Here is a 13,608-nt window from a genome sequence, read left to right as displayed (position 1 = left end):
TTAGAACACAGTAGTGTAAGTGTACCTAACCTAATAGATTCCCTTTTAATTAGCAAAAAATATAGGCTTCATAATTATGATTTAAAACACTCTGGAATGTCTTGTCCCATGTTTTTATTATAATGTAAATGCATTTCCTACAGAATGAAGGAGGATTCTAATCAACAGCACGTCACATAAATAAATCTTAACTTGAACCATGGACTGTAATATGATTATAATCCAAATCTTACTATAAAAAACTATCTAAAAAATGATGGCAAAAAACTGGTTCAAAAATTATGTGTTTTACGCTGAATGATGAAGCAAAATTGGCGGTATGGAGTTCCAAGTGTAGAGTAGAGATTGCATGGCTCACTGATGATGTTGCTTCCTAAGTCTTACAGGATACAATTAGCATTGATTTACAAATTGCAGTGCTAATCTATACTAGATGGCAGACGCCATCATTTCCAACACAAGATTGCCTGTTCGTCCTTAAAGTGAGCAATCAAAACTTAAAGATGAGATCCGTCCATAAAGACTGGAACAATGACTTCTTTTTCATAAAGACTATGAAGCTTTCAAATGGAGCACACCACCTGCCCGTGTAAAACAGCCAGTGCTTTTTACAGATGACTGTTGTCATTCTCAATGAGTCCAAGATCAATAATCTAAAGTGAGATGATTGTAGCAGCACATGGTGATGAGATCTCAGATGTAAAGGTTGCATGAAGGGTAACATTTATGAGAGAGCAACAGAGGCTTTTAAAAGCTCTTTGGATCTCACCTGCATCCCGATGATGGCGTATATGAAGAAGAGCATAGCAATGAGGAGACACACATACGGCAGAGCCTGAGGACAAAATACAGTTATTTTACAGACAAACAATTGTCTTGAACTGCTGACAATTACTGTTGACAGTCAATGTTGTCTAAGCTGCCCAAGTAAAGTCAAAGGTCAAGTTCTGACCTTAAAGGACTGAACGAAGGTCCAGAGCAGTATGCGAATAGGTAGCCCTGCCGGAGGAGTTTAATGAGACGATCGCGGCCCGGAAGAGTCTCAGGAAACTCAGATTAATCCTTGATTTATCCTAGATACAAGCAGAAAGAGAGATCAGAGATGCATCACTGGAATGTTTTTTAAACCCGAGACAAGGACACATCCTCAGTAAGTCAGTATTCAGCAACAGCCTTTGTTAGATTTGTTTAAGTTTATGATAAGGTATTAAAACTAGTTAGTCTCATGCAGGATAGTCTGGTAATAATGCATGAACAGTCTTGCAGGAACATGCTTTTAAATACAAATAAACTAATCTGTTAGGGATGGGCAGTATGACCACAGTATAAGATATTATATCACAGCAGGGTTATTACTGGTAACTAAAACTAAAACCAGAAAAAAAATTACTTGAAATAAAACAAATATTAACATTAACATTAAAATATTAATAAACATTTTCATAGTTAATATTCCAACACAAAAGTTCTTATTCATTCTAGCTGAAGTACTAAAATAACTAAAAAAAGCTTTTTATTAGTATATTAATTAAATTCAGATATATATATATAATATATATATATATATATAATATAATAATATATATATATATATATATATAATATATATAATATTATAATATATATATAATATATCTATATAATTCTATATAATATAAATATATATATATTATACTAAATTATATAATATACTATTAATTAACTAAAATTAATATATCTATATAAACTTTACAATACCTTTTTTATACTTTATTTTATTTTATTAACTTTTCTTTTTTTCTTTTTATATGGCTACTTGATAAGACACAAACCGATGAAACATTCTTCATAACAGCTGACTTGAGACACAAGTTTAAAAACAAAACTTCACAGTTTATGGCCCATATACTGTACATACCACCCATCCCTAGTCTTCAATACTGGAAAGAGGGGTGGGGGGCGGAATAGGGAAAATCTGTTTGTCACTGTTAACAGATCTTACAAACAAACCAAAAAACAACAACAAAAAGTAACCTTCACATCTTAACATGGTGCTAGAATAAACATTCTGATCTCAGCAGGTATAAAGGTGAGCATTCAAGATTAGCATAAAGATGTTTGACAGGAGGAGAGGTTTGGACAGAGACAGGCAGTGCAGGAGTGATGAAGCCACTTACCATCTGCACAGTCCGTTGGGGGAAAGGAAGGGGACAGGTGCCAACAGAGATTTAGCATGGAAATAAGAGTCACAGTGAAATCATTAGGCAGAGGTTGTAGTCCTTCTCTGACACGCAGATACGCAGCTGTCAACACTCATTGGTGGAGATCTCCGGATTGTCATCTCCAGCAGATGATTTGGTCTTATAAACAGGTTGAATGATTAAGGGCTGAACCAATTTAATTTAAAATCATCTAATACAAAAGTTGCATTGAGCCAATCAGCTAAATGTGGTTTGAAAGTGCCCATTTTTTATCCCAGATGTATTATATTTACATGTGCATGCAGTGCTGTGTAGAGTATTATATATAAAAAAACTTTGTTTATTGACTTGTATATGTACTTATTGTATATGACTTGACAATTAAAAATTTCTTAGGTTTTCCATGGAACTCTGTCAAACTGTCCCCATGATTTTAACCACAGGCAAACTAAAAGCAGACCAAGGCTATGTTTACACTTGGCGTCTTTTTTGAAGGTGCCAGCGTCTGTTTTCATTATAATCCTTGGAGTAAACAGTGTTTTCAAAAAACACTTTTTAAGACGCCACCACCGGCGTCTTTTTCTGCAGCTCAGAGTGTCTTTTCAAGTTGAAAAAAGTTAAGATTTTCTGAAAAAATGCCCTACGTCAAATGACACCCTACGTCAAGCACCTTTTTCACAGCTGACCAATGACAAGCAAGTGGCAAGTCGTTTCCATAACAACAAAAACAATGAGAAAAAAAGGAGAAGACACACAGGTACCTGACCGGTAGACAGATCGTACTAGTTTTCGGAGCACAAGGAGTTGTATGATACGAGTACAAAGCTCTATCTAGTCTAAAAAAAATGATGTATCAAAAAACCGTGCATCATCCAACCAGAGCTCCTGGACTAAATTGTTGGAAGCACTATACAGTTTCCTTCCCCGTATAATGTCGCGCTCCCACAAACGTTGTTGTGAACTGACATTTCCATCCCCATTAACTTCAAAAGCCGACATTTCTGCAGCACACAGCACTAGACTATCGTTGCAGCTGTTGTTATAGCAACAAAAGACGCCCTCGGCTGATATTTGTAACCAAAACACTGACAGCTTTTTATTTTACAAAAAAAAAAAAAAAAAAACCAACGGTCTTGTCAACTTTTTCTTGACAAAAGATGCCAAGTGTGAACACGCCCTTAGTCTGCAACACACATGCGACACAAAAAATAAATGCTGAAAGCTCACAAAGAGAAAGTTACTGTAAGCTTTTAGAGGTTCTTATCTGAAACCACTGCAGTAAGTCAGTTATATTATTTCTAACATCATATGTGTGTTGAGATTTAAAATGACTTTTTTAAAAATACCTTTGAATTTTTATTGTCAAATGCTTCGATGTTTCTCTTTGATGACTCACCTGGATCTCAGTAACCAGGATGTCAGTGATGCTTCCCAGGACAGTAACAAAATCAAACATATTCCATGCCTCCTTTAGGTAGTTCTGCACACATTGAGATAATTGCATGTGTATATACACACAAACACACATATACATAGTGTACATAATATATAAACAAATTTTCTATTATAACTGTAAATAATTATAAAAAAATTGCTAAAATTCTCATATTCTATTTAATATCATTGCTACAATAATTGCTTCAACAGTTTGATCTTTTTTAAAAATGGAGTACTATTATTTATTATTTTTTACAAATATTTCAAAAGCTTAGAAACATGCTTCTTTCAAACTAGTTCAAAATGAGTCAGTTATGAGGTTTAATTCAGTTATGAGGTTTAATTCAGTTATGATGTTGCAATAAAAGGCAGGTGCTGTAGATGGTAAGGCAGCTCACTAGATTTTGGAAAAGAGCTTCTCAGCATAGCTGCATTTTCTGAATGAATTAAATATAATTACCCCAATTTAACTCCACCCTTATTCCTTAGAGGCCTCTTTTGGTATTTTTAGATCTCGATTTAGCTTAAGTATGGACCATTTTTACTTGTGAAGACACAAATCTTTTACTATTCTAGTGTGGACAATGTGGCTCTTACCAAATATAAAGAATCATACACACAAATACAGGCAGCCTGAAATGCAGACATTGGCGAGTGGTGTAATAGATCTTTCATGGCAGGACGGTCTGTCAGGTGTTTTAGCCTTGGGTTCATGTCTCTCCTGAATGGAGCAAAGATTATTCAACTGCTGCTTGACATGGATCTCGGATGGAACAACATGAGCGAGACCCATTCATCAACCCTGAGCTCAGAACAGGTGGAGGTAAAGGCAAGCGTCACGCACCAGAAAAGCTTCTTAATAAATAACCCTCATAAATGGAAATGGAGCTTGAGATGAGACCTTCTGCTGCAGACCAGACCAGCCAGCACCAAAAAGAGATTTATGATGCAGCGCACACACCCCTGCTCATACTGTACACCCAAACACACTCTTCTCATTAAATAAAATATTAGAAAATTCAGTAAAAATAAAAAAAGAAATTGGAATTTTTTTTTTATAGATCTTACCCTCTCCAGTAAACCAAACATCATCCCAACACATTATGTTTTGTTGATTATAACTATGAGTGAATCAAGTTTTATCAAATGAAAAATGTTCTAATAGTTTAAAAATGATGAAATGCATTGATAATAGGATACTGGAAGACAATAAATGTCACCTGGAAAAGTTTGAAATGACTGGAGTGCAGTGTTAAATTTTCTTTTTACTAAACTTTCACTATTTTGCTGTACATAGTAGTGTTATAAATAGACAGAATACCTAGTTTAGTATCAAACACCGACTGTAATGATAAAAGATAAGTAATATCAGAGTCTCTCACTCTCACCAGAGAGGCCGGAAGGCGATGACCTTGAGAATGCACTCCAGCGTGAAGAGAGCTGTGAAGATGATGTTCAGCCACTTCAAACATCTCCTCATACGGTTTAGGAGCACCATGGAACTACAGAGAAAGAAAAAACAGAGCGACAGTGACTCACTCTGCACTCACTCGAATATTCAAAAGATCTGTAAAATAGGCTTTCAGGTGTGCAAATTAGAAATTACTTATTCATAACTGAATATTCACACATCATCGTACAATAATCAGCATTGCTGAACCTCAATCTGTGTGTTGGACTCTCTCAGTTCGTATCTACAACCTTGGTACACTTTTAAAAAATAAAGATTTATGGCTACACCTTAGAAGATTTATTTTTGGTTCCCCAAGGAATGAATCAGCGAAGAGTTCTTAAAAGAACCATTTTAGTGTGAAGAACATCTTTAAAAATATATAATTTTTTTCACTACAAAGAACCTTATGTGGAATGGAAAGATTCTGTGGATGTTTAAGGTTCTTCACGGAACCATAGATCTTGAGAACCTGTATTTTTAAGTGTGTAAAGTCATACAAGATAAAAGGCTAGAGGGCACTTCCTGTTGGCAGCTTACCAAACAGACAACTGACAGATGAACCGCACAAGACGGTTCTCAAAGGAACAAAGCATTATGCTATATAATTGGATGATATAATTGGATGCGCAAACTTAATATAAAATTCCACTTTTTGTTAAATTCCCTTTTAATTCAGAACGTTTGCTGTATGACATGCCACAAGCAGTAATGGAGAAATAAAAGCATCATATTTAAATGTTCTAATAGTAAATTTCCCTTACTGTAAACTTCAACAGTCTGCAAATGACAGCTGTGTTTTATTGTTAATTTGAACAGTTGTGTTGATGGCGATCATGGTCAGGATGGAGTACTCAAATGGAGTGGACACCACAAACTTCCAGATCTTGTACTGGTAAGACTGCTTGTCTTGCGGCATGTAGCGAGTCAGAGGTTTGGCGTTGATGGCAAAGTCGATACAAGCTCGCTGTAGATGACATCAAAGCACATTTATCTCTACATGAAGTCCTCAACAAAATGTTGAAGTGAATGTCTACAAGCATATAACTATTCATCACCCTGATCTTTTCATGTTTGATTATTAGAACAGCATTGTTATTACCAGAGCTCTCTTAATCTAACAAATGAATGACTGAACGAATGAGTGCTAGAAGACAAACAACAAACCAGCTGCACAAATCAGAGTTACAGCAGTTTAATATTTAAACACAGACTAATATCTCCTCTGAGAGAAGATACAGATATATACATACAGAATAGAAAAATAGAATAGATTATTGCGCCGCTCCAAAACCTACTGTATAATAATCAAAAAATTAGAATGGAGCCAAGATAAAATTATATATTAAGGTGACCAGATATCAGAAATGTAAACTAAGGACATTTCCTAGTCCAGTGGTCAAAATATAAATCTCACTTGCACAATTGTTATGGGGTTCAACTTCTATTATAATAATTAATAATCAGTATAATATTTGCCGGCCAAAATTACCTTAAAACTGGGCCCTGAAATCACAATATTAAAAATAGTAAACAGAAACCACTGCAAATAGAAAAATAGTAATATATTATAAAAAAATTATGACTTAAACAAAACAATAAAAAATAATACAAAATAAATAAATATTTTTTAACATTTTCTAATTCTAGTTAATATATTGCTTACAGGAAATAACACTACTAGCACTGCCTGCTAAAACCATCTTAAACCAGCATAAGGTGGTTTGCTGGTCTTAGCTGGTCTCCCAGCCTGGATAGACTGGTCTGTTGGCTGGTTTTAGAGAAGTATGGGGCACTTTTCAGTTAATGGCAAGAAGACCAGCTGCGCTGCCCAGCTTAAAGCCTGCTTTTTGCAACAGGGTAGAATCTATGCCTATGTAGAGCACTTCAAATCAATCATTTAAGAGGTTCAGTAACGATTTAGATAACAATGCAGCTTAAAAGGTTTTAGAAAGAGCCAGAGAGTTGAAGGAGTTCTGCCTGACTGGTCTGGTAGTTCCTTCCGGGGTTTAACTCTGTGCTTGTGTGTGTTATCATGTGTTTGTCAAAAGAGTTTAGAGTCAATAAAGTGAAGATGTAGACCGACAGGTGCGTTGGCCTCACACAGGTAAGAGGAATTCTCTTAAGAGTGCTTCTCTTCCAGGCATCTCACCATGCATGTAGGAAAAAGACTTTGACGTTGAATTAGCATACACTGAAACTGCATTTTAAGCAACAGTGCATGGTGCCTACAGTTTGCCGTCACCCCATCTACTCGCCTGCTTATGGTTGATTTTAACTGACTATGTAAGCCTCCGACTGTCCCGTCCTACCTCGTTCTTTTCCAAGCTGCAATCTGACATGGCTTTATCTCCCTGCTCCTGGAATGTGATGATGATCAAAGCCACGAAGATGTTGACAAAGAAGAAGGGGAAGACAATGAAGTAGACCACGTAGAAGATGGAGGTTTCCATGCGGTAACCCGGACTGGGACCCTGGTCTTCATATGTGGCATCAACAGAGTGTTTCAGAACTCTAGAGAACCATAAGGAGAATGTTAGTAAGATGATTAAACACTGGCAAGTTGTTTCAAGATACATATTTCTCATTTTAACCCTTTGATGCACTGTGTCCCACCACAGAGAACAGACCTTTAAAAGCCATTTTAAGCATAATAAGGTGTGATGTTACATCCAAAACTACAAAGGGTTTCCTCGACAACATATACTAACTAAAATGGTTAATTAAATTTTATTTAAAAAATCAAAAAAAATAAAAACATTTGGAATGACTAAATTCTTCAAAGTAAAAAAATGAAAGTACTAATGATTTAGAAATTAAGATAATTTTTTCTCCTTTTCTGTGATTCATATCGGAGGGAAATGACTTCTCAGATGAGAAAACATACAGGACAGAACTTGTTTTTGTCTTTCAGGTAGTGGTTTTTAAAAAAATAATGAGAAAAGATAAAATCAGGGGAAATCTTTCATAATAAACACTTTAACATCTTATAAAAAGAAGATTTGTCCAGTTTGATTTCACAGTGATTGTTTATTTTTTCCTTTAACTAATCATGTAATAATTGTAATAATAATGCAACAAATGGTAGATTACCACAGATCTGAACTAGTAATAAAAATTAAAACAGCATAAACGTAATACATATTTAGTTTCTGGGAGTTTTCTCTTTAACTGTGGAATTTTTTTCCCTTTTGTTTTCTGTTTCTTTTCTAACTGACACTCTCTATAAAAAAACAAAGTAAAAAAAAAAAGACACATACCTTTTAAAAACTTTTAAGTACAAATTTAAAACATTTTCACAAAGTAGAACAGACCAAAAGCATCATCTTAAAACCACAGAGAGGGAAAAAAAGTGTTTATATGCAATGGTTAAGATTACATCCTTGTCCATGAAAAACTCATGCAGGAATGCGTAGATATCACAGAGTACCATACACAGTTCTTGAGTGTTAAAGAGGATTTTAATTTAAATCTGAAAAACTTTCTGGATTTTCTTGTTGCGGCGCAGGAGTTTTTTCATGTTCTCTAAACCAAATATGTGTTTTTCTATGAAATCTGGAGTTAAAAGTAAGTAAAATATGGAGTTAAAAGTAAGCAGAGTGGAGATGAACATTACACCAGAAAGAATTAAGCAAGAAGAGAAACTTAATCAGAACAGACAGAGCAAAAGGAGAAAGAGATCAAAGTAAGAAAACCAACATGTTTTTAACATGTTTTGACTGTGTAAGATCACAGTGTGTGTGTGTGTGTGTGTGTGTGTGTGTGTGTGTGTGTGTGTGTGTGTGTTATGTTTTGACTGTGTAAGCCCTCTCCTGTAGAGACAGTGAACAGGGTCAGAAAGGCCCACAGGACGTTGTCATAATGGAAATCATACTTTTTCCACTCGCGTGGCTGTGTCATGGCCACTCCATCACTGCCGTACTCCAGGAACTGACCCCTGAGTACAAACACATCATCAAAACTTTATTATTATTTACTTCCTTTTACTTCCTGCATTGATTCCTCCTTTCTTTCTTCCTTCCCACTTCCTCTTTTTTACCTTCTAAGAAGAGTTTCTTTACTTCCTTCTGTCCCTTTTCTCCTCCCTTTGCTTCCTTCTTTGCTCTTCTTTTCAATTTCCTTCCTTTCATCCTTCCTTCCTTCCTTCCTTCCATCCAGTCCATCACTCTTTCTTTCCTTTTACCTTTAATCTTTCCTACCTCCCTGCCTTCCTTTACTCTTCCTTCTTTTACTTCACTCTTCCTTTCCTTTCCATGTTTAGTCTTTTTGTTCTCTCTGCCTACCATACTTCTAGTCAGTCACTCGTCATTTCCTTTCTTTTTCTCTCTGTTCATTCTTTCTCTTCCCTCCCACCCTCCCTCCCTCCCTCAATCCGTTCATCATGCAGAATATATCCCGACAGACAGCTGTACCTGCAGTCCTTCTCCAGGGCTTTGGACTCATCGGTGCAGTGAAAAAACTTCCCCTTGAAGAGCTGCACAGCAATAACCGCAAAGATGAACATGAAGAGGACGTAAACGATGAGGATGTTGAGCACATTCTTCAGAGAGTTCACCACGCAGTCAAACACAGACTGGAGACACACAAACAGCACAAATCAGATCTCCTGCAAACATCTTCTGGAGTGGAGGGCCTCCCTAACACAAGCAGACCATAATGCACTCCTTCATTAAATCCATCTGTGTTGAATGTGTCGTCGCGTGTTAATGTCACAAGGCCCTTGTGAAAGCATTGTGGGTTGTGGCAGAGTCTCAATTGATTACTGCTTCCCTCGCTCTACATGACTGCACTTAGGCTAAAATGGGAATGGGGGGATATGTAAATCTTCAAATTCTTCTGTCATTTCTGCTCATTTAAAGTCCTCAGGGTATCATTATTAGCGCTGAGTAGTATATTTTCGGCATTAATGCTAATAAGATCTCTGTAGGCGGATAACTGTCTCTGTGGCCCTATGAAGCTTTATCTCTGCATTAGTATTGTAACTAAGCTAAACTGCAGTTTTTTTTATTAATATATTATTTGCTCTAATGCCACTGGTGATTAATCTTTAGCCAAATGAATAAATGATGGTGTGAAGTGTAAGTTTAAATGTATAATTTAGCCATGTAATGAGATAACGGTGAGTGTTTCTAAAACGATTTGTTTGTGTGCCTATATATATATATATATATATATATATCTTACTGTAAACTTCAACAGTCTGCAAATGACAGCTGTGTTGTGTTGTCACATTTTTTTTCTTCTTTGTGATTGGCAACCCTGCTAGGGAACCACTGTCACAAAAACAGAAAACTCTTGTTAGTCTGATTTAGATGAACCAATTGAAAATATAATTTATCTTTTACATATTTAAATGAAACAGTATTATCTGTGCAACTGTATTTAATAGGTAATGTTTAAAATAGCATAAAGGCATGCTAAGGATGTACTGTATACTGTGAGCAGTATGCTAATTTTACGTATTCATGGATTACCTAGATTTCTTAATTTACCAAAAAAAGCGATACACAACCAGGCCAAAATGCACAGAATACTGCATCCCACAATTCATTTTGACTCAACTTTCTATTTCCATTGTGACGAATCTCCTTACTTACTAATTATTTGAGTAGACTGCCAAGATTTCAACTTTTCACTTTGTTGTATCAGATCATGTAATTTTACAACTAAAACCCTCTAATTCCACTTGCATGCTCTCAGAGGAGTAAGATAAGAGCTAAGCAGGCTAAGAACCAGACAGCAGGACATTACCTTGAGTTTAGGCAAACGTTTAATGGTCTTCAAAGGCCTGAGGACTCGTAGGACCCTTAGGGACTTGATAGTGTTGATGTCCTTGCCTTTAGTTCCTCTGTAAGGAAAAAGCAATGATTTAGAGACATTTCAAACATGATTGTGTGTGATCATACATTTTAACACACATCTGATGCATTTTGATATCATCTGCCAGCACATGCACAGAGCCTGAACTTAATTCAATTTCATTTTAATGAAGTAATCACTTCCTCCAGCCCATCATGTAATTCAGAATTACATTAGCTAGAGGTTATTTTGTTAGTAGAACGCATGCCTTCAAGGGGAGGTTATTCTACAGAAACAAACCCCACCTCTGAGATTGATGATAAATATAATTTAACATTTAATATTTCTGTAAAATAACAATCATTCAGCAGAAAAAGATACAAAGAAACAATCCATTCAGCAGGGATGGTCTCTTTGTAAAAACCACAGTTGGCCAAGTCATATTCTGATGCTGATAAGCTAAAAAATTTCAGTTTTTACAATTATTGCTCTTGCAAAACTCGTCACCATGTTGCTAGGGTGTTGTTGGTGGTTGCCAGGGTGTTATGATCTGGTTGCAAGGGTGCCCCTGGGTTGTTTGCTTACTGGCCCAAGCTAAAAGCCTCAAATCTTAAGTATAAACATTCATAACAGTTATGCCTGGCTTAGAAGGAAACACTAATAAAGTGAACTGAACAGAAAATAAATCCTTTTAAAGTTTTAATAAGCAATGCCGCTTTGTTGTTCGAGTTCAATAAAGTTTAACTTTTTTTTAGGATTGACTTGAAGTTAAATGAAGTCATTGAAGATAGTCGACATCAATGACACTGAATGATTAGTTTTCTGAATGTTTCGGCTGCTGTAAAACAGGTTTGCAATGAATAGCATTTGAAATTACACAGCTCAACAGAATGGAACTCCTCTGAAAAGATAAGAAAAGGCTATTTTAAAACTCTTTTACTCAAAACTTCAGCAGACATGTCGATGAACAAGAATGACTTCCATTTCAACCTTGTTTAAAAAAGAGAAAAAGAGAAGAAAAAGCCAGGTTTAGGGAGTCATAGCTTAGCTCTGTGATTTGTCAGCTTACTTTTTCTCTATCACACTGGCATGCAATGTCCATGCAATTTCTGTAAGTCTCACACACACCCCAGGGGTGCATGTGGATCTCTGCCCAATGAGACACTCAACTATACTCCCATAGATTTCAGAGGACCATCTGTCTCCAAGAACCATCATACAGGTCCAGTGCTGAAGTGTTATGTGACAGGGGTAAAGCCACCTAATGCACCCTGATACAAAGGTCAATTGCAAATCCAGGTCAAACTGCAGTCCAAAATGAAATGAAAACACAAGAAAATCATATAAAAAATCTAACATTATAATTTACATTGTGACACTATATTTGTGATAATCAACAATATTTTCACCAAATATTTTATTAATTGGTGGGGGAAATGTTTTGTGGGAATATTAATTATTTTTTTAATTATTATTTATTTATGTATTTATTTATATATATATATAAAAATATGCAAAAATATATTTATTATCTCAGCAGTTTACAGAACTCTTGATTTCCAATATGCAGGATATTTGCAGGATCTGATTTTTTATTTTTTTTTAATGACTATAATTTAATAGTAATTAGCAGTAACTGAGCTTTTGTTTGACTGAGCATTAGGGGTGGCTGTCCTCTGGAAACAGTAGGAGTAGTAGTTTCTATAAGCCCCTTCAAAGGTCAGAGGTCAAGTCATGGTTAAAAGTCTATCCTTTTCTACAAAGGCTGACAGATAGGAAGAGTTGAAGGGTTGTGAGTTTGGAGTGGTCCATGGGGAGGTTGGGGGATAAAGTGTATGTTTTCATACATATAGACTGTCCCCACCTGGTCACACTTTGCTGCGATCTGACGAAGGAAACCGATGAAAAACCATGCACATATGCACAAACATAGAAACACACACATAATAAGCTGCATCACAGACATAGAATAAGCAGTAAATGCAGATTAAATGAGATTAAATGAGATCAGAACGGAAGAGAGCTGTCATTGAGCGGAAACACTGTGGAACAGCAAAGAAAGATTAAAAAGCATCAAACCAACTCCAGTGCACAATAAACCATTATAATAATCAAAGACATGATGCAGTGAGGTATAATTAGTTACTGTTTGTTTGTAACATCTCTGCAAGATAAATCTCTTTGAGCAGTAAATATAGAGACTTTGCAAAACGGAACTGTGATAAAAATCACAAAAGTGAAAGGTTTTACAGACTGGCAAATGTCACACACAAAAAAACTCACTATAAGAAAGTACATTGATTGAGGTTTAAAAAAGTTCTTGTTGTTGGTTGTTATTTTGAACAGCAAGTAAAATATATTTGATTTTTTAAAATGAAATAAAAATTAACATTTAAAAATAAAAGATGTTTTCCTTAGTAGACAGTTGGTATGTCTTTTATCTTACATCAGCGAGTGTCATTTTGTCTTTCTTACAATTGCATTTAAAATATGTATTATGCTGGGCTTCTTTATGGATATATATTAAATAATGAACAATTGGCAAGTACCTCAAGTTTATTTAGTTGATGAAGTGTACTGAGTTTAAGAATTCATGCCCAATCGTGGTCTACAGAAGTGCAGTTTCACAAATCTTGAATATGTTGCACTGGTCTGGCGATTCCTTATCCACACAAACACACACTCATACTCAGGCAGATACACAGGAAGCAGGTAATAACAAATGCGTACCCCATGAAGCTC

The 13,608-nt window shown here is 35.6% G+C and overlaps 1 protein-coding gene and 1 long non-coding RNA gene across 2 annotated transcripts in view; both read right to left on the bottom strand.

Annotated features, from left to right (window-relative positions):
• Positions 1-993: 993 nt before the first annotated feature.
• On the bottom strand, positions 994-4,983 carry LOC122144808. Its single transcript, XR_006159846.1, has 3 exons — positions 3,577-4,983; positions 2,157-2,159; positions 994-1,073 (listed from the first exon to the last, which is right to left on the bottom strand). It is a non-coding gene; the product is annotated as an uncharacterized LOC122144808 (long non-coding RNA).
• An 18-nt stretch (positions 4,984-5,001) lies between these two features.
• LOC122144815 (voltage-dependent N-type calcium channel subunit alpha-1B-like) overlaps positions 5,002-13,608 on the bottom strand; it is a 37,903-nt gene continuing 29,296 nt past the window's right edge. Inside the window, exons 23-30 of the mRNA XM_042755983.1 lie at positions 13,597-13,608; positions 10,819-10,915; positions 9,480-9,640; positions 8,868-9,004; positions 7,380-7,585; positions 5,885-6,034; positions 5,608-5,618; positions 5,002-5,119 (exon numbers count right to left, since the gene is read on the bottom strand). Coding sequence (XP_042611917.1) covers positions 5,002-5,119; positions 5,608-5,618; positions 5,885-6,034; positions 7,380-7,585; positions 8,868-9,004; positions 9,480-9,640; positions 10,819-10,915; positions 13,597-13,608 — 892 coding nt within the window. The remainder of the gene's footprint in view (positions 5,120-5,607; positions 5,619-5,884; positions 6,035-7,379; positions 7,586-8,867; positions 9,005-9,479; positions 9,641-10,818; positions 10,916-13,596) is intronic.

The sequence above is a fragment of the Cyprinus carpio genome, unplaced genomic scaffold, assembly GCF_018340385.1.
Source record: "Cyprinus carpio isolate SPL01 unplaced genomic scaffold, ASM1834038v1 S000006762, whole genome shotgun sequence".
In the NCBI taxonomy this organism is placed as follows: domain Eukaryota; kingdom Metazoa; phylum Chordata; class Actinopteri; order Cypriniformes; family Cyprinidae; genus Cyprinus; species Cyprinus carpio.
The sequence above is the reverse complement of the archived record's forward strand: the minus strand, read 5'-3'. Positions and strand labels throughout refer to the sequence as shown.